At 38.8% G+C, this 22363-nt stretch overlaps 1 protein-coding gene across 1 annotated transcript in view; it reads left to right on the forward strand.

Annotated features, from left to right (window-relative positions):
• The window catches only part of scube3 (signal peptide, CUB domain, EGF-like 3), a 116939-nt gene that overhangs the window by 60620 nt on the left and 33956 nt on the right, over nucleotides 1-22363 (forward strand). The window contains exons 5-7 of the mRNA XM_088920999.1: nucleotides 8745-8870; nucleotides 10776-10892; nucleotides 15788-15835. Coding sequence (XP_088777125.1) covers nucleotides 8745-8870; nucleotides 10776-10892; nucleotides 15788-15835 — 291 coding nt within the window. The remainder of the gene's footprint in view (nucleotides 1-8744; nucleotides 8871-10775; nucleotides 10893-15787; nucleotides 15836-22363) is intronic.

Consider the following 22363-nt stretch of genomic DNA (forward strand, 5'->3'; position numbering starts at 1 on the left):
TTAATTGGTGTTGAAAGTTTTAGACCTTGGAGTATCCACTGAGAAATGTGATCTGCTCAGATATCCAGGCTGAAAATCTTATAGAGAAGGAGCTCGCCAGGGTTAGAGTGCTTTCAACATGTCATTTTTTAACTCCACTGCTTGTCAATACTTTCCCAGTTTTTTTCTTCATCGTCCTATGTACTTGTTTTATGAGATAATGGGGAATTAACAAGCTAAGCCGTTTCATTTTTTTAAATTTTAATTTCTCCCTGTTTTCAGTGAACTGCTTTGTCCTTTTTTAGTGTTTTCTTTATTAGTTGTAGTAAAAATCATCATAAGAATGATCATGTAATAATAATGAAAAACATTAGTCAGCTTCTTGGGGGAAGATCAGGCCTTGTCTCAGTCAGAGAGAATAGACTCATTGTGGCAGGTTTGCTTTTATGGCTCTTAGGAGATGTTAAAGCCCAGGTTCTGGCCCCAGCCCGACCTGGCTTTGATGGATGGGTCTGCGATGCCTGTGGGTCTCAGCTAGGGGTGAGGTGGGGAGGGGGACAGGGCTGCTCAGCATGGGGCCACTAAATGAGCTGAGCAGTGCTTGAATGTTATAGACCAGCCTAATGGAAATAAAGATCCCTGCTGCACTTCCAGAAATACAGCTGTTACAGTAAACACAGATGAGTGTAAAGATAATGGAGTGTTTTATCCATAGCCTTTTATCATTGTTTTTATTTCCAGCTTGACTTACAACTTGTTTGAATTGTACCTTTTCATGCATCTTCTGGGCATCTTGCTGTTGTTTTGTGTTTTGATTGATTCCTGCACCCACATTTGTGGACTAATGGACCGAGCACGAAGAAACAAGGAGTGTCATTGTAATATCATGACAAAGGCGTTGTTGCGTGAGGTTTTTCTCCTTGGATTCAGAGCATTGCTCAAGGCTAATTTTCTATCCCCCATAACCATAATATGTAGTCTTTTTAGAAAAGTGCTTTCATAAAGGGCTTTCAATGGAATAGTCAGGGCAAAGAAAAGATGAGCAATAAAAATGGGCATGAGGTGAGTGCAAAATGGAAAAAACCTTGAAAACACAGAGGACATAAGCTTCAGCTTTAATATGTTCTTTCTCTAAATGCCAGGTGTAATGCTATCCTAACCCCTGTGCTTATGTGACATTATTGCTTAATCCCAGGATCCTCTGAGGTATCCAGAAGGACAAATCTTGTCGGATTGACTTTAATAACCAACAGGTTTAGAGTCTATTTTCGGAGACTAAAATCCCCCATTTTTCTGCCAATACAGACAAATATAGATGCATCAACATATGTCAGTCCTGTCAACATTTGCTTAAAGTGAGAGATAAAGACATGGTTTGGCATAAGGATTGGAAATAAAACAATATGATTATTGAGGCTGAAAAATTGTATTGTGTTACTTAGTAGTTTAAAACAGAAATTAAACCCAAACATTTTCCTCCGTACTATATACTTGAGCTGTCTCAACATGTTCATTTCAGTGGTACAGTTCATTTCTGGCTTTGGACTGCTCATCTCACATCTCCCATAATTCACATGAGACTTTTACACGTGGAAGAACAATTACAGAAAAAGAAGAAATATTGATCCATGTATCTTCTTCTGCTATTTCTTGAGGAAACCCAGGGAAAGCTCTTCAGCAGCATGGCTGGGTAGTTTGTTTCAGGACCCTTCTGTTACAAGGTTAAGGTGCCTTCTTAGTTACAGTAGCATTATTGTCTTCTTTCCTTGTTCCAATGTTGGTCCTGAAATAGTCCACTAGGCTGGCACTATCAAGACCATTCAGGATTTAAAATTCTTGTATCAAGACCCCTGTTTAGTCTTGTATCAAGACTAAAGATAGTTAGGTCCTTTAACTTTCCTTTGCAACTAGGATTCAACCTTGTTAGTCATCTTTGAACTCTTTCCAGAGCTGCAACATCAGTTTTGTACCATGGCGACCAAAATTGAAAACACGTTCTAAATGAGGTCTTACCAGTTCACTGTATAATTTAACATACATTTTCTTTTTTAAACAGACTTTGGTATATTTCCTAGAAGATCCTGGCCTGTTTTTTTTTGTGTTATTGTACTTAAGCATGTAACCTCTTCATACTGTCTTGTCTTTTACAGATCCTGTTCTAGTAATTCACCTTTAAATGTTGATATATACCAATTAATATAATATTGAGTTATTCAAAACCTTTATTTACTTGTCAGGACCCATAATTGATAACCCATATTGATAACCTGTTTCAGCCTTTTCCAAAAATGTGTTTTCTACGGGGCAATTTTAAACAATTTAGGAATGTAAAGATGCACCTGTCATTTCAGGGGTACAACACACTTTTTTTGAAAGGGCAAAATACCTCATAGAATGTGTCTCTATGACCTCATGTGCAGATGCTGCCAGTCTTACTTTATAGCCATTTACAAAATTGAAAATAAGAAATAAGAAAAACAACGACAGAGTACAAATATGTATACATAACTACAGTATTCCGACACATATAGTAGGTGGACAGTATTAAAGACTTTTTGTGATCTTTCTTTAATGGTTGTTCAACTGCTGAACAGAAGGCCCCTTTCTTTCACATGGACACATCCTAGACAGATGACCCATTCTTAAGGTTCTCTAAACGTGTATTTTGAATTTTCAGATATCCTATTGAAAATGACCCCTCCCCCACCAGCCCACCTTGCCCTTCCTCAGCCTCCAGTCCTACAGAAACAGCAGGTGTCTGGGTGGGGGTTCCAGGTGTGTGGAATCGAGCTTGGTCTACATCAAGCAGTCTGTTTCAAGTCAGATCCTTTTTCCCTCCTGCTACATGGCGATGGGCCACCATACACACTGCAAACCCCTTTTATTTCACTTTATTTATGGGACGCACAACAAACCAGACAGCTGGATTTATTCCCTGAGCCTGAGGTCAGAGATCTAAGTAGGAGACACGAGAGAAGGCACAAAGCAAAACACTCTAACAGACAAAAAGGACATCTAAAATGGTGTCGATACTGGATGTGTGTAGCAAGTGAACAGGTTTGTAGTGTTTGTCAAAAACACAGAAAGAATAAAAACAAATTGCAAAGCAAAATGCTTTCAATATATTTACTGTCATGCTGATCTCCTTTGGAACATTGAGGTATCTTTTTGAATCTCTTGCTTATATTAATACTGAAGATAGTTCCAAGCTGGAGTTTCATGAATGGTATAGGAGGCCTGACAGATAATTAAGCACAGACAGACCAATAGACCAAAAGAGACAAACAGAAAGTTAAGTGAAGATTGAGACTAACAGACTAAACAGAAAGGCAAGAAGGCAGAGAAACACAGATAACTGAGGCAGAGAATAAAAACCAGAAGCATAGCTACAGTGGGAGATAGACGAGAGAAAAGGCAGTCAGATATTGGCACACAGACAAATACAGGCCAACAGAATGGAGGGTGAGGTAGGGTCAGCCCACAGAGGTGATGTATGGGCTGGGGTTTGCACAGTTGTCCAGACTTAGAGTAATGAGAGTGCTTTTCTCTGATAACCTCCAGAGGAGGGGAAGGAGGCCAATTGACAGCAGACATGTTGCATTGTGAATCATGGGGCTTGGGCAAACCCACACAAAATACCGCAAGGAAGCTATATTGTCAAACACAGAGCCTAGGAAAACACAGATGAGCTACACAGATGCATGCATATATAAATACTCAATACTCTATACACAAAGAGAACTTGATATAAACATACACAGTCCTTTACAAAACAGTGCTTGCAATTTTTTGCACTCTTCAAAAATAGATTTACAGTAATTTTAAAGTTTTTTACTGCACAGCAGAATTCCTTACAGTTTTCTGTTAAGTATGTATAAAACCGTAAATGTGCTCATCACATTCAGTTGTAGAACAGAAAAATGTGTATATTCCTGTACTGTATGTCAACATAGTTTGTAAATTTCTTTTTAACTTGGAATTAGGAATACTGGACTGATTTTTGCACACAAGAGTTGCACAAATCTATTTATTTTGTTTTTATGAAAAAACAAATCCTTCAGAAGTTATCTGATTAGATTATTGCAACATGGTCAGATTAATACTGTACATATAATCATTATTTTCACTATTTTGCAGTCTATACATTGATAGACAGGGATAGAATTGTAATTTAAGAATTTAAGACAGGCATTAGGTGTGAAATGTCCCTTACCATATTATATGACAATCTGTGGAACCATATGCAGTGCCTTTCTAAACTATTAAGACCTTTGTGCAGTTTGCGCATTTAGATACTCCACATTTTTAAAGCAAAAAAGAAAGAAGTGAATAGCTAATTAAGTGAAAAATCAGTGTTGTATAAGTATTCAGTCTTTTACTGAGACAAACCTAAATTTAGGCACACAAATTTACCTTACCAAGACACACAACTAGTTGAGTTTCTCTTTCTGTGTGCAAATATAGTGGTTCTCATGATTACAGAATAAACACACGTTTCTGTGAGGTTCCTTGGTCAGCTAATGAACTTCAAGCAAAATCTCAACCATGAGTACTAAAGAGCTCTCAAACCAAATGTGGAATAAAGTCTTTGAAAAACACAGAACAGGAGGAGGATACAAAAACAAAACCATTGAAGTCCCTTAATATTCCCATGAGCACAGCTGACTCAATCACGAAGTAAAGGAAGGTGCATGGTACCACCCAGACACTGCCTAGATCAGGCGTCCTCACTCCCCGAGGGAGGCTTCTGAGAGGTCTGGACAGCTTTGGAAGAGCTACAGAGTTCAATATCTCAAATGGGAGAAAATGTCCATACGTCAACAACATCCCCATCAATCCACAAAGCTGACCTTTATGGCAGAATGGAAAATAACATATTCAAGTAATGATGCAGGCATGTGGCCAAGGTTTCACAGTCAGAGATATAATGTCTTATTGCTCAACATTATATTTGACACAGACCCAACCCAGCACATCTCCCACTCAGTGCCATCCTTACAATCAAACATGGTGGTGGCAACATTATGCTGTGGGGGTGATTCTACACAACCGGGACTAGAAGACTTGATGAAATTGAAGCAGAAATGGATAGAGCAAAGTGCTGGAAAAACTGGAGGAAATCCTGTTTCAAACATTTCAAACTGGTGAAAATTCACCTTTAAGCAGGACAGTAATCAAAGTTTAAGGCCACAGCTATATAGCAATGGGTTAAGAATAAGAACGTGAGTTGCCCAGTCAAAGTCCTACCTTGAATCCTCTTGAGAATCTGTGGAATGACTTCAAAAGTGCTGTCTTAGTCATTCCCAAGGAACTCGAGAGAGCTTGAGCAAATCTGCCGACAAGAATTGGCAAAAATATCATCAAGCCAATGTACAAAGACAGTAGAGGACCAGAACACCTTGCAGCTTGTTATTGCTGCCAGTGGTGCTTCCACCAAATATTTTTCAAATATTGAATGAATAATTACAGTATGTAATAAGCAGTCTTTAGTTTAAGCATTCATGTATGTATCATTTTGTCAAAACTTCCATAGGAAGGCTCTGAATACTTTTGTGAGGCACAAACCTATGGATATATGTAATTATTTTAGACTGTATCTTTACAATAGACCCAAATATACCATACATATACACAGAAAGACACACACTATCCTCAGTAAATTTCTGAACTAAGCGGACCAACATATACCTCTAAAGTAGGCACTAGTACATTACAAATTAATTGTACTTGCTGATTAATTTATCATAGGCCTAACTGCAGTCTTAAGTGCCTACTAAGGCAGACTCTCTCACATTCACAGGGCAGTTCTCTCTCAAAATGTCCTAAAGTGTTCTCACTGTGTAATGAGACCTGACAGTCCCCCTTTCTCATTCCTTCTGGGACTCACTTGAGAACAAGACATCAGGTTGGATAAGCAGAAGGAATTGCCTTTGCCTTTTTTTGTACTTAATAAATCGTTAATTTCCCTTTGTTATTGGGGAATTGCTATCTCGGTGACTGCTGGGGTATCACCACTGCAGTACAACCAGCTATCCAAACATTTTGTTGAAGCTTTGGCGTCTTCCAAGAAATGGCTGGATCAATTCGCTGCTAGCCTGCACGTGAGCTTGTTGAGCCAAACAGCTTCCTCTCGTTCGAAAATATTCTTTTGCTTTTACGAAAATTAACGAGCTATCTTTTGAGTACACCTGACTGTAGAAATGTGGTGATAGAGACCATTCAATAGAACATCTACACTGACAGAGCCCCGGTTTGTTAAAATGACCCCGTCCAAAACAGTGGAAATGTATGATTTTCCCAGAGTATTTTATTGCCTGAAGTATAAATATCAGCCTTTTCCATCATGTGCTGCATACTGCACAAGGCCAAATGCTATCTAATAAGTGTTTCGTTTCCAGGTAGTTATTTCTGATATGTCAGGGCAGTGTAAGTCTGCTTTAGAACCTTACTCTTATATCTACCTTCCCCTTCTCTCTCCAAGATGTCTTTGTGTATTATAATTATAATAATAAATCTCGATAGCATTCAGATATCTCTTTTCATCCCAGAAACTCCCAAGGCCCTTTACAGTACAGGAGAGGGCCCTTTATAGCCACCACTGAAGTGTGGCAGTCATTTGGAGCCAGCATCACAACTACAGGTGGAAAGGTGATGAACGGTGTCATTAAAATATTAAAACATACAGTAACTGCTGTCCCCAGCCTCAAGGTTTTTCTCGGATTTCCAAACGAATCCCTGAGCAATTCCGTACATGCTCATTGTATTCCAGAGAGAATTGGCAATGGAAATTCTAAACCAACCGAGTTAATCTCCATTATGTAGAGAATCGTTTCTAAGTAAACATTATCAACATTCATCAAGATTCAAGGTTTTCCAGTTATGTCTGTCTGTGTTTGCCTTTATGTTCTAATGCAACCAACTCCAGATGACCTTCTTTAATTAGTAAAAGAATGCTGATAAGTGACCGGTATAGGCTGATTGAAGAAAATTAGTGGTTTTTCTGGGATAAGCCTTTTTTAAGCAGCTCTTCTACTGCGCTTTTACTTTAACCCTTTTTATTAAAGCAGACAGAATGACTATGCATGAAGAGATTTAGAATGGTACTCATTACAAAAGGGCATTCTTCACAGACTGAAGAATAAAAAAGAAACAAGAACGTTTTTATGTTTATTTTTAAATGTTGATTAAATTAAATGGGCAGCACAGTGGCCCTGGGGCCCAAGGTTCAATTCCGGACCCGTGATTCTATCTGTATGGAGTTTGTATGTTTATGTGGGTTTTCTCCGGGTGCTCTGGTTTCCTCTCACAGTCCGCTGACATACTGGTAGGTTAATTGGCTTCTGGGTAAATTGGCCCCAGTGTGATTGTATGTGTATCTGTGTTTTTGTCTGTCCACTGTGTGATGGATCAAATAGATGGGTGGATCGCACTCAATTCTTGTTTTTAATTGGTGATTTATTTTGAAATATCCATGAACTACAGTGCGTGGTGATTAGAGCAAAGTTAGCAAAGTGGTTGTTCTGGAAAAGACAAAGCTCAAGTAATATCACATCCCAGATTAGCTGTGCATGATAGAATAAGAGCAAGTAGAAGGAAATTAATTTGCAGACTACATACTGTATTTTGACAATGCGGTCGGGTTTATTCTGCCACTCAGTGAATACTCATGGCACCCTTAATTGGATTGGCCTGACCTTTTACCCTCAAGCAGGCAGTCCTGAGTGGGCATGTTGTAGCTACCCACACAGAACACAGGAGAATGGCACAAGGGCTAATTGCTTGCCAGAACAGCCCAATCCACAGAGGAAAGAGAAGCTCAAGCATTTTAAAAGAGATTTTATCATCACTTAGTATGATTAATTCATCTCACAGAAGGCTTTAGTCTGGCTTTAACCCTACTCACCTGTTCATCTGGGCTAGATATGCTTACCAACATTGGTACCTAGATTTTGCTGGTGGCTTTGACTGCTGGAAGGAATTAATTACAGAAGCTTGATTAATGATATAATCTGCTCCTTGAAATAATTATATAATATACACACAGTCCCACTTGTGAAGGATTTAGCTGTGACACCTTTTTACCTCTCATGTCATTTTGTAAACTCATTTGCAGGATTTGTTTTTGCTGGAATAGAAAGTTGGCAAAGCAGATGTAATCGGAAACATCAATATAGAATGATGCATAAAACATGGAACAAGAGGCAAAATAATCGTACATTATAACTCTCTCAGTTCTTTTAAAGTGTACATCTACAGCAATTGAATTTGAATTGTAGTCTTTTTCAAAACTATGGGCAAACCACACTTGGCGCACAAATAACATTTCCCTTTTGAATGTTTTTCCGTTCTTTTATAAACAGAGATTAACTCAATTAATGTTACAAGGCTGTGAGATCAGCTCCTTAGGATTTTCTTTCTTTAGGTGTACATTTTTATTATCACAGATTTGCCAAACACGATTGGGCATGCTCTGAGAGGCTCTGTGAGTAAGCAGACAGACAATGTTCGTCTGTCGACAGTGATGGGTTGAGCCGGGCTCTGAGGGAGGGGGTGCTGGGAAAGATGGATTTTCCAGGAGGAATTTTTGTGTTCATTGAAAAACAAATCACTAAGCACTATTGTAAAAGATAGTTTGGAACTGACATTGGCAAAGATGGCTCAGGTGGCGACATTGAATGGGTTTCGGGTAGGAGCCAAATCTACAGTAAATGCCACTGTACGTTTAAGGCATTGAAACTGCTTCTCTCTCCTCTTGTGTCCCTCAGAAGGAATGAACTGTATGAATAAGAACCATGGCTGTGCACACATCTGCCGAGAGACGCCCAAAGGAGGCATTGCCTGTGAGTGCAGGCCAGGATTTCAACTCACCAAGAACCAGAGAGACTGCAAATGTAAGTGTCCCTCCACACCCACCTCTGACAGGCTTGATTCCAGTAATCACAATATAATTCACCACATTATGTGACTCTTAACAGCTATTGTTTGAACCACTTTGTTTCTAATAAATGCAGTTTTATATTCAGGATTGCAGTATGGCAATTGTAGCTTTAACAGTTTTCAAACAGTGCTGTTGTGCTGTGGGACTATGAAGCCTTATACAGTGTAACTCTTGCTCAGTTTTTTTTTTCTGGATTTTGAGTGCATGTACACACACGTACATACATTTACTATAGTCATTCTTTTCAAGAAAAAGATTTGTGTTTTAACTTTTTTTAAATTCTTACCATTAGTGATATAAGCACTCATCATCAAACTTTCCCTTCTGTTATTTTGATTAATCACCTGTATTATATATTTAAGAACATTAGCCCACCCAAATCAAGTGTATAGGAATATGGACTGGAACTGAAATGATACAGTAACAGCTAAACAATCACCATCCATTATGTTTGATGTCTTTGAAAGACAGCAGAGGGTTAGACTGTGCATGATGGTAGGAGTTTGAACAGAGCCTTTGCATGATCTTTATTCTCAATGCTCATAGATGGCTATAACTTTTGCATGATAACTTAGTCAGCCTATGAATCTGTTTAAGACATGGGAGCAGTTTATGTGATTAGAAAGTCAAAAGGTCTTACAGTTAGTTAACTGGGGAATATCAGTTATTTTCTGCTCAGAGATGGTCATTGTAGTTAGCTGTGAGCAGTGAGATTGATATTAATTGAAAGTTAAGTATGCTATGTTTCTATCATTAACACACAGCCTGAACCACATGGAAGCAGCATGTGTTGGGCAGTGTTATTACCTGCACTGCTCATACTGATCCAGTTCTCTGTTAGTGTTTTGTCAATGATTCTGAGGCATCCTGTGAGCAGCCAGATGGTGGTTCATGTTGGCAGCCCTCTTTGCAGTCACCAGTACTAAATCCACATTGGTCTACCCTGAATGAATCTTTAGGGAAGCAGTATGAGGTCAGTGTGGTTAGGTGACCTGGGGGGAAGAGGTTTGTGGGCTAAGGTGAAACCCAGTAGACTCTAATCATAGTCTCTCTACCCATCTCCTTTCCACTGCCTTCCAGGGTAAGTCTGCTTGTTTTAATTCAGAATAAGTCAAGGGGGGGGTTTCTGTGTTTGGATAAGGATTTCAAAAGTGTTATTCTACTTTTTTGCTAAGGCCCAGGAAAAGAGAAAGGGGGAGCTGGGCTATAATTTACGCATTGTTCCCCTTCTGTTGCTGCAGGTGTTTTTATAGACAGTGGATTGTTGGCATAGCTCCCTCCCCAGGCTGGAAAAAGCTCTTTGTCCTCTACACTTACATATACTCAGAGTGCCTGTGTTTTCAGATCTACAGCATGCATTCATAGCCTGTGCTGGACGTCCTGTTCCAAATAAAAAAATAGTGTACTGTAAATATGTCACTGGGCTCTTTGTTTCATTTCAGTTATATGAAGCCAAATATGTATATTAAAAGCCCCGATTTAGTTTCATGAATTGTTCTTCGTAAAACAGTTCACACATATACACAAAAGTAAGTTTGTATGTATTTGATTTATATGGAGTTGAATATAGAGTATAGACAAGGAGTTGTTTCACAGGTTTGCACATTAGTAGATTTAATGTTTGTATTTCTGGCATGTCATCTCTATTGGACCTTGAAGATGAATTTGCCCAAGGATGAGCACACACAGAACAGAGCACAAGCTTGTATTCCTCTAGCCTGATCTTACACGTACATACAGTATGACAAGTTTCAAACAGAAAGGTGTGGCCCGCCTTCCTGTCTTGGTTGCTCATCATGTCTGTTCTCTGGGACCATGTGACCTTACAATGCAGTACAGATTGTCCCCTGTCTTGCAGTGACTTGTAACTATGGCAATGGGGGCTGCCAGCACACCTGTGAGGACACCGACCAAGGGCCCAAGTGCGGCTGTCACATGAAGTTTGCCCTGCACTCTGATGGCAAGACCTGTGTAGGTGAGTCAGTTCATATGGCTGGGGGGGCTAAGGACTTTTCAGATGATTCTGTCATTCATTTTTCATTTATCAGAACACACATTCACCACTAGCTGCTTTCTATTCTTCAGTATCAGTGGGTGGGGGCAGGTTGGGTGTTCTTCCAGAAAATGGCATGTTTAAAGTTCCTTAATCCTTTAAAATCAGCTGACGCACAAGCCACATCACTGTGACTGATTTAAGTTATCTCAAAGGTGTTATATCAAAGATTTTCATAGAACAATATTGGCCATCATCCTAAACGTAAGTTTTGCGTTCCCTTTTCTGATATTTTACCTGTTTAGCACATAAATGTGGATGGCCAATTCTACTGTATGTATCACTCTACAATAGCCATTCATATTATATGCTTTGTCTTTTTTAGCTGCCAATCCACTTTTATTTGCCCAAATGAATGATCCCGTTTAATACATGTCCGCTTAGTGAAGGTGAATGGCCTAAAGCTGTCAGAATGCACTTTCATAGGATGCCATTTCTGGTGTTAAACCCAACCTCCTCCTGTACATTCTGTAATTTGAATTGATGAGATTTTATTTGAAACACATCCACAGACGTAGTTATGTTAATAGTTATAATTAAGACAATCCAAGATCATTTTGGATAGCCAACATGTAATATACAGTACGTCAAGATGTAAACTTCAACATTTTCTACACAATAATGTTGAATATAGTCTTTGTGTATGGGGATTTCTATGGTGTCCTCTGGCTTTACCAATCTCTAATTATGATGCTTCACTACAGCTTTCTTTTTGCTTTGCTTCATTAGTCCCTGCTTTCTCTGCATGTGATCTTGTGCTAGATCACTAAAACAGCAATTTGGCACAGTAGCTGAGAGAACAGGGTGCTGTCATGCTACACCAAGGGAGTGCTAATACATGGTCATTTCATCCAAGTCACCAGGGGCCTGTGAAGTATAGAGTTGAAAAGTGTGGTTGGATTCACTTTTTTTTGCAGTGTAGGTGCTGTACAACATTAGATTACCAATGAATTTCGGCCTTTGCTCTCCTGTTTTCAAGAGTTTAGAAGTTCAGGTTTCAGTAAGTTTAAGTTATAACCTTGCCTCGGGGCATCACAGGAACAGGATCCAAACTGATTTTCACTTGACATGGCTGGATAGCACAGCACAACTCGAAGATCATGAATACACAAAGATTCACACCTCAGCTTCGGAGGGCAGCCTAGAGCAACACAGATCCCAGAGAGATTCCAGAGAAGCGCTGAAACATTCTCTACAGTCTCACTTTGGGCTTTGAGTCACCAGCCTGCAGTGCCATTCTGGGGAATCAGCTGTCCACTTTGCAGTTGGATGCCTCATGGTGCTGCTACTTAGTGGCCTTAATAGAGCATCCCGTGTTTGAGATGATTTTTTCAAAGCTAAAAAACACATTATAAATATCAACTATAAAAGTAAAAGTAGGGTATGCATTTATTATTATTTTGAACATCTTAAAAAACAACAACAGCAAGTAAATGAGTTGCTTCAGTTAACAGCTTGATGAAAGCTGCGTCTTGAAGGACCCACTGAGAGTGTGAATAATGAGCTAATCAAAGCAGGCTACTGTGCACAGCAGCTCCGGAGAAGAGAGAGCGGAGTCCGAATGAACTGTCGAGAAAAACCGATTTCCCCAAGTGTGGACATTTTTCATCAACAAGTGCAACGTTTGCTTTCTCCCATGTGCAGGCACTGCTGTGCCTGCAGAAAGCTGACCCTGGCTGATGGTGTGTTTGGAATAAATTAGCACATTGTACATGTGCTGAATGCGGTCACAGCCGCCCCAGGGCTGGGGAGAAGGGGGCGCTGGGGGGGGGGGAGGACTCATAAGCATCCGTGTTTAAGTTGGCAGGGAGGGGGTCCCCAGGGGTGTACACATCCTCTTTGATTACTGTGTGCCGGATCATTCTCGGGGCGGGGTCCACCGCTCAGCCTCTCTCTCTGGTGGTGGGTAACTGACTTCCCTGGGCCAGATGCGAAGTGCACATTGCATGGCATCAAGCTCATTCGGTGAAGTCTGCATAACACACTACACAGAGCACACTGAACACAGAACCGACTTTTTCTAAGCTTCTCTTGCCCACTTATATGCATTCATTGCAGTTGTTATATCCTACCATGTACTGTTTAGTACATTAGTCTCTCTTTAGAATACAAAATGTGTTCAATTTGCATAGTTTCTTCTTCTTTTGGCTGCCATTCTTCCATGCTTTACTGTGATTCTTCAGTTGATTCTTAATGCCCCTGCTATGCAATCTAGTACAGCTCACCCTGCCCAGCCCCGCTGAGGTTTTCTGTGTCAGTCTTCTTTTTCAAAGAAACAAAGGACGTGCAAACGTTTCCAGATTGGTCTTTATTCAATTAAAATGCATCAATATCAACAAAGTTCAAGTTATTTTACAATCAGTTCTATTTTAGAATATAACAGAAAGGAAACTGCACTATTTCTGACAGGATGACCTTTTCGTAAACGCTTTTGTAGATGATGTAGAATTTTACAGAACGACCTTTCTAGATGATATAAAGCATCCAGACACATTAAAAAAAGAATTGGCTTAATGTGTTTCAAATGATCAAACTAACAGAGAATTCCGTCCAGTTTCTAAGCCTTGCCCTTAATTTCCATTAGCAACGCTGCAAAACTCTCTCAGGGCAGAGTTCCAGTGTGTTTGCACATACGTTTCCGTAAAGTAAGAAACTAAACAAAACCAAAAAAAGCCATCATGTGGAAGTACTCAAGCTGTTAGTGCAGCAAATCGTAAACATCCCCAAATAGCAGGCAGATGCAGAGTTGCACAGAATCTCTGATCCTCGTAAATTAACCACACACACACCATACACACACACACACACACACACCTCTGCACACAAAAATGTATACTTACACACACAAGCACCCACACACTGGTATACACAAACCCAGACCCGCAACTGAACTGCTGGGCTCACTGTGCGTCTCTAGGGGCAAATATGTATATGTCTCACTGAAGCTTTTCTGTAGATCGAAGGTAGACAGCTGTCACATGTCACAGTTAGGTAGGATCCTTGATGTCAACTTAAACAGAACTCTTTGGCCCCCGCCTGCTTGTCAGAGATGGGGCTGGGCATGGGCACAATTCTGTGTGCATCCATTAATTGCATAAACATCATCGTTAGTGTTAACACCCCAATGATATAATGTCGCTGTAAAAGAAGTGCCGCTTTTCAATTACTGAACTAGAAAAGTGTTTAGATCACAAGCTGTTTTCACAGCTCGAGACACCAAAAGTATCAACCGTTGGACTGGCTTACTGGCAAAGCTGACCTGGAATAGAGTCCATCCAAGACATGGACGTCTGTAGAAAATATGCTGTAAAGAATGAGCAGCCTGAGGAAACTACAGAGGAGGCCGCTGTATTTCGACGTGCTATGGTTTCTAATTGTCCTCTGTAGCTCGCTGCATCCTGAAGATCGGTAGTGCCACGTACAGTTTGTAATGATACAGACTCCTTTGCTGGGGTACAGCCTTTGCACTTGACGTTCTGTAGCCATCCATGAGTGAAGTTCCCTCAGTCCCAGGGCTGTTCTGGCAGGTTAGGAGCAGCCATCACTCCTGTCCTGGCTTAACCCTGCAGCCCTCAGCTTCATCAGTTCTGTGAATCCCTGCTTGCATTCAGCAGTGTTACGCTTCTGTGATCTGGCTCTGGGTATGATTTCTCTGTTTTTCTTTTGTCCTTTTTCTTAGCTGACCATGCGCACAGCTGTGGCCTCTCTTCTCTTCTGTTACTAACAATACCTTGGCTTTGTATTCGTATTTTTTGCTAAGAATTTAAACGCTTACTATAATTCAGTGATTGTTTTTAATTCTATGAGCCAGCTGTTTGTGCACAGACCTGAAACAGCTGACTCTTGGGGTTTGTTTTCGTGGTATTATACCTATTGAAAGCCTTGCATCACGTTTTAAAACCTCTCCCACATTGAACCAGTTACATCATGTGTGTCTAGGCTTCACCGTAAGCCAGGGAAATGCATGCTGATGTGCAGTGTGTAACCAAGTGATGAATGAAATGGTTTTATCTAACATAGGTAATGTAGGCAATTTCACTGTCTGCAGATAAGAACGACTAGGTTTTTAATGAGTATGTCTCAAACACACAAGGAGAGCACATTCAAGAGAGCTTTTCATTGGGCTAAAGTAGTGTTCATAGTTAATGGGACAGCATTTTTACCTTATTTCTTTTTTAATTTGATGACAGAATGCAGCTGAATAACAACTGAGTAATAACTCAAGACCATCGTTGACACAGAGCTGGTCACAGGTTTTCGCTCAGTATAGTGTATTTGCTGCTCTTCCTTGAGCTGAACAGAACTGGAGCAGGAGATGGTTGTTTGTGATCTCTTTTTTAATTAAAACATGTAGTCCTATGCCCAGGTGGAATTCTAGCTGAAGTACATCTGAGTAAAGAGAAACAGATGATTTTGAAGTGTAAGTGTCCCAATAATTTTGAGCACTTCTTCACCATATTCCGCAATCTTACTGAGCTCTCAACAGTGCTACAAATTCATTCTCTTTATATATAAGAAAAGAGATCAATCCATAAAAAGTATAGTAAAATCAATAAAATGATTTTGTAGAGATACTGATATGCATTCATTTTCATACTTAAATATGAAGCCTCTGCCAAGTCAAATTACTTTTAAGATACTATTTTTATCAGATATTTTTACCATATTGCAACAGTTTTAAATTTAACATGTACGGTATCCTACATAGATCCATAGTGAATATTTTATTTAGAATGTTGAGAGATTGGCGGGATCTTTTTTCCCGGTTTCCATGGCAACTCTCAAGCACTAAACCGGTGTTTTTATAATGTGTGCAGGGGAAAGAAGTGTCCAGCAGCAGGCAGCCCCACAGCTGTTACCCAATGGTAAATATGTCTGTTCCCTGGCTTGGATGTGATTGAACTGTAGCCTTGGCGTCCTGACTGTCTGTCTGTGAGGGTGTGCAGAGGTACAAGAACTAAGGTTCAGCCGTTTTCCAAGGTGTCTCCTACCTGTGCCCCGACTCTCCTGGGTTCCTTTGTGAATGCTGTGTCATGTCTGTCACTTTTCTCCTAGACACACTCTCATCCAGCACGCATTCCCGTACACACTGCCCACTACACCCTGATAATCTGGCTAATGCCCTTGGAACTCCCCTCTTTACCTGTATGTTTCTTCAGTTTTGCTGCAGGGCGTTCAAAAAAGTATCACGTCAAATTTTAAGAACAAATCCCTCTTTAATGTTTTTACTACAGAACCTACGAGTTCAGTTAATATAGAGACTTACTCCCAGATCATTTCTGCCACACAGACCTTTAGGTCAATCTCTTTTTTACAGCTCTGGTCCAACCCTTTCTTTTTGTGTCTGCATTGGCTTTTTGAAACTTTAACTCGGAGCATTTTATAAGCACATTTTCCACAGCAAGTAAGTGTGTATCAGGATGTCCCTATGCGCTAAGGGCCTTTAGGTCATTTGTGATATCATTTGACAGCATTGGAGATACAATCCTGGACTGCAATAAGCTTTTATCTCATTGTTCTGGAAGCACAGACTCATAAGACTATTGCTTGAAACTCTGAGGATATCTGTCCAGCTGAATTCAATATCAGAACCCAGGAATGTCAGTGGAAAACAACATTAAACCCAGTCAAATCAGCCTTCCTGGACAAAGACAGAAAATTCCTTTAGTACAGCACTCTTAATTCTGTACTAAACATAAAAATGACTTAAATAACAAAACTCTAGTATTGTTAAATTTTCCAGTTCAGCAGAATCACGCATTTTCTTGTCTTTATAACCAAATAATATGTTTTAGTATCTAAATATTACCATTGTGGATTATGGAGAAAAAAAATTAAATTGAGTGCATGTATTACAGTTGAGATCTAAGACTAATAGCAAGTAAATGCTTGTATAAAATTTTATGACTGTACATCAAAATGATGCTTTATGAGTTGAAATTGAAGGCTAAACTGATGTAAAGACTATTAGAAACCTGGCAGTAAGCATTCACTAACCAAGTCATTTCTTACAAAGGTGCTCTGAACAAATGAATAAATGTTCTAAAGAATGACATTCGCTGGCAGATCCTTGGCTGATTTGGGGCCTTATGCAAAGAAGGGACCTTGTTCAGAATAGGCTTTATTTAGAATAGGGGACTCACCTGCTCCATCTCCCTGGATTTTAAAGGTCAATAAACACAAGACCTACCCTTTCAAACCGATGCATTTTGTAAAAGTAAAAAAAAACTGTATATGAAGGACGAGCTGATTTAGTATTCATTTTATAATGAAACTAGAAATGTCTCTAGAGCATTCAAAGGGCTTGTTTTCCATTCTCAAGAAATAAAAAAAAGCATCAATTTACCCCCTTTAGAGTGAACACATGCAATATTATAAGCTCTCTTATAGCACTGCTTTTGTGAAGGATTGAAACAGCATTCAGAAAGGATAGTAAAATCTTCCTCCTCTAAATAATCCCAGACTAACTGCATGCTTGCTTTCAGAGGTACTTCTGAGTAGAGGATGTACAGTACAATATACAGTGTCAATCAGTGCAAATCCCCCGCTTTAGTGACAATCCACTTTCTCCAGGCTCTGTCTCCACTTACATGCATTGATTTACAGAACTGGGGGAATGGGTTTTGCCATTTAGCACCAAAGCATGGCAGTTCATAGCAGGAGACCAGCTAGGAGATTTCTGCACCTTATTTAGGAATCTTTTAAATTAAAGGAAGCCTGTGAAAAACATGTCTCAAGCTACAGCAGTTGAGAAGAAGAATAGCTCAAGTGAAATGCTGCCTTATTTTTTCTCTGTGGATATCTCAGGTTCATTTCCGAAAGGTGTTGAAAACAAAGATTTTTCATCTTAAAGCAGCGAGTATGAAGCCCTACTAATTCCAAGGGATGAATTCAGAAAATTCAACCATTATTCTTCCAAATTGAATTGAATTCCAAAACAAAAATATTGCAACAGAGGAATTTATGTTTAATGGTGCTTATAATAGACGTTCAGGAGGAAGATTAGATCCTAGTCTCACACCCAGCACTTCCTTTTGCATATCTCTCTTGAATGCCCCCTGCCTCTCATCTACACCCTTGCGTTAAACTTTCTAGCTCAATCCTTTGGACAGCTTATCTTCTTGGATGGACTGCTATTCCCTCAGCTGAGCGAGTCACACCAAATACTCTATACATATTTCATCTCTCACATTCATTAGGAACTAAGAACTAAACTACTGAAATTTCATTTAAAAATGTCATTAAAAAAAAGCAGAATTACCAGAGTGGAGCAGTGGCTCTGTGGCTAAGGAAGACTGGAAGGTTGCTGGTTCAAATCCTGGAGCTGGCAGAGCAATCCTTCTCTGTTGGGCCCCTGAGCAAGGCCCTTAACCCCAACTGCTCCAGGGGTGCTGTACAATGGCTGACCCTGCGCTCTGACCCCAAGCTTCTCTCCCCGTCTGTGTGTCTCATAGAGAGCAAGCTGGGGTATGTGAAAAGACAAATTCCTAATGTAAGAAATTGTATAGGGCTAATAAAGCAACATTATCATCATTATTATTATTATCATTAAAAAAAACATAAAATAGATATGCCACTGAAAATAGATATACACTGAATGTGTTTTCTGGGTTGGCAGTATTCTGATGATTTAGCACAGTGTGCTTGTCACACATTATCGTAATCTAAAAGTTCATTCAATATCGGTAGGTTCAATGAATTAGAAAAGCTACAAAAGCAGTAAAAAATACAAACATTTGCCTGTTTTTCTGAGGGATGACAAGTATACCTACTGTACACATGATATTGAAATCCACAGTGCAGAGTCAGGCCTAAAAGGGGCTCTGCTCCACTGTCTTATCTTGGTTGAAAAGCACAATGTGTTTATGTCAGTAACATCCACAGCAGACCATTGGAAAATCACTAAAGCCTCAAGCCTGGGCATGCACCAAAGTGCCATTTCAATCCTGCATCTAATACAGAAGAGCATTTATAGTATATTATTGCAACAACATCATAAGCTGCAAACATCAATTTAAAACAAGAAGCAACAGAAGATTTTCACTAAACGTTCTAGAAATTACACTCTAGTTCAAACCTTCAATAGAAAGGGTGCATCTGTAATCTGCCTTGGACATGTTCATTTTTTTATTCACTGCTTACAGACAAGCCATGACAATGCCACCACTCTTCCATGGTCTGCTAAAGGCTGCCAAGTCTCACTGCCCTGCAGTGTGTAATTTTAACAAACAGACTGTGCCACTTTGGTAACGCTTCAGTTAAATGCCATTAATTGTTGTTTTTTTTTAAGACAGCACGAATCTGTAATGAATACAACAGAACTTTCAACTTTAATGTGTATTAATTTCACTCATTTCTGGTCTCAGAATGGCACAAAGAAAGGTTCTCAATGTAAACCTACTGAGCCAATTTAAGTTGTTCAACTCCCCCAGTCTAACAGTGATCTGAAAGAATTAATTAATTCTTCATGTTTGCATTACAGAGTATTGCTCTCACTATTCAGTAGGTTCATCACGTAACTACTGACATTTAATTTGCAGTATTTTGAATGCCCAAAATGTTAGTAATTCATACAACCATTATTTGTCAGATAGAGGTTGAGTGGGAGAAGCTAAATGGTGTTCCATTCAGTACATGACTAGAATGAATGCTTGGTATTGTCATACCAATAAAAAAACCTAATACAAAGTAATACCCTTTTAATACCCTTTTCCCTAAACACGAAACCGAAAGATTTCTGCAGCTGAATATAGAATTGTAATGGAAACAAATGCATTTTCTCATTAAATAAACAGTAATTGGAACAATAGATGCTTAGCTAAGTTTCAGATATCTCCATCAGATTTTAATTGAAACTTTAAGAGAGTTTGCATAACCTGCAGTGATTTTTATCTATTGTACAAATTGTACAGCTATTTTCACTGAGCGCTCAAAGTCAGTATTGTTCACCCCAAGAAAACAGTCTACTCACCAGCATAATGAAGCAAATTATTTCTTTCTATTTTAATCACACGCTTTTCTGCCTTTAATGTGTTTTAATTGTTTCTCAACACACTTCATAATATTCATATTCTTGCTTTATATTATTCCCCTAAATTGAATAGAAACTAAAATGTGATCGGTATGCACCAAGTGTAATGCATTTTTCTGGATTGTAGCCAAGACCACTGCAGTGGTAAAAAGTAATATCTATATGAAATAGTTAACTAATCAGAAATCAAAACCATTCACTGGTGTCTTATGGAAGGTACTGTAGAATAATGACATTATCATTTCAAATCCTTAAAAACATCACAGATAAAAACTAAAAGAAAATAATTTTAAACTATACATTATGAATTATTTATCACTGATGCAATCATGTCAGTATTACAGAGTACTGTATTATACCATTTTTTTATGTAACACATTTAATTGTTTGGCCCCTGTGACAGTTTTGGACGTTTCACTAGTTTTAGACACACAAGGTGAGCCAGCGATGAGGGCTGCTTTTTGAATCACATTTCTGAATGAAATGTTTTATGTACAGTGCAGGGGAAGACAACCCTCCCCACATTATCGGTGAGCTGTAAATTATGGTAAAATATTATCTTCTTAAAATACAACATTAGAGAAAAAAACTGAGAAATAATTCTGATGTTTAGTGATAGCTGGCAAAAATAAAGTATGTGGTGTAACTATATCTTAAAGGCCAGTAGTCTTATCTTTTTTGTTACAATTTTGTGACATTTTGACATAATAATGAGATACACAGCTATAAAGTCATCAAATGTTACAACGTTGTGTTGGAGTTTGGTTTTCTGTCTGGGGTGACAGCTATAAAAGCACACTTAGTACTAAAAGTAAATTCAATTGCAAAGAAGAGTAAGATAAAGACAAAAGAATTTTTTGGCCTCATAAAAAGTCGAATGAAGTCCCTCTAAACAGAAGCCTTTAAAACAGGTATGAAAATAAAATTTCTAGAATAGTACATTGTACACATTTCACTATGAGGTAGATTATACATTAAAAACATAAGCAAATATTTATTTAAAAATCTCATTATACTATACTGGTTATTGTTCCACCCCAATTACTTATTTTATGTGATAGTTCTAGATTATTCAAGGTTAGAGAGGCTGTGTGCTCACTCCAAAAAGCTTTTTTTAACTCAGGTTTTGGTTAATATTCATCTCGATATTTGCCATGGTAAAAAGCTTCAGGAAAGATGATAGACAACAGGGTGCTGAGAGGACATGAGATGCATAGTAAAGATCCACCACCACAGGCAGTGGTCATATTAATTTGTATGATATATGCCATTCCTGGCAGAAAAGATTTCTAATGTTTTCCACTGATAATTTGTTTCCTTAGCAAAAAGGAATGAACTTTAGAAATCCCTGCAGAAAAGAATATTCTTCAAAAATAACTGAAATACTTTGACAAGCTGAAGATACACATATTATGAGTTTGAGTCTGGGTTATGTCACTAACCGATGTGTCATTTTGTGCATCACTTCCTGCAGCTCAGAATGACCCTTGTGAGTGTATGTTACCAGTACCTTAGCTGATCACTTTGTATTGAACATTGGAAATGTTTGTCTGAAGTAATGAAAACATGTTTTGTATAATTTTTTTCCTATGTTGCAATAATCTTTTCTATTTAACTTGAGGAAATCCTAATGTCTTTCTTCAGCAGTGGCTGTACGTTGCTCATCCTTCTGATCCACTAAACCATTTAGGCCATATTTTCCTAGACTTGGAATTGTTTAGGAATGAATTTGAGCTTTTAACGTTGTTTCTGAAGTATAACCATCCTTCTTCTATTTACTCTGTACCCATCTGTTCCCACGTAACAGCTCAGCCTCATTCCCCCCTAATGTGCTTTTCTAAGATTTAGAACCCAATTTCAGACTCAAGCTTTAAAGATTTAAAATATACATCAATATACGCCATATTACAGTCACATTTTCCCTTTGATTGCATCATATCTATCCACTCAGCCATATCCTTGTTGTTTGAAAAGATTTGGTCAACAAGAGCATCTCCAAAGTTGGAGTGTATGTAAACTGGGTTAAGAAGTACTCATCAACCTTTTCAACCATATCAATTTTATCTTCTATATTCCCTGTAGCAATATCCCAATTTATCTGTGGAAAATTAAAACCTCCCTGTAACATAAATTCAACTGTAGTATATAATCTCATCATCAGGTAGGCTACTTGCTCCTGTGTCTGTACTAAATTGTCTATAGCATGCACCTTTTGTTTAGTCCTTAAGAATTTCTGTTTTCTATTTTAACCTCTATAGATTCTAACCTGCCCGTAACCTGTTGGCAAAGACCCTACAATAACAAATGGGCGTGCATGCGATTCCAAATTGTGTGCAATAAAAATGACTTAAGAAAAAAAAGC

The sequence above is a fragment of the Atractosteus spatula genome, chromosome 7, assembly GCF_055471065.1.
Source record: "Atractosteus spatula isolate fAtrSpa1 chromosome 7, fAtrSpa1.hap1, whole genome shotgun sequence".
NCBI lineage: Eukaryota > Metazoa > Chordata > Actinopteri > Semionotiformes > Lepisosteidae > Atractosteus > Atractosteus spatula.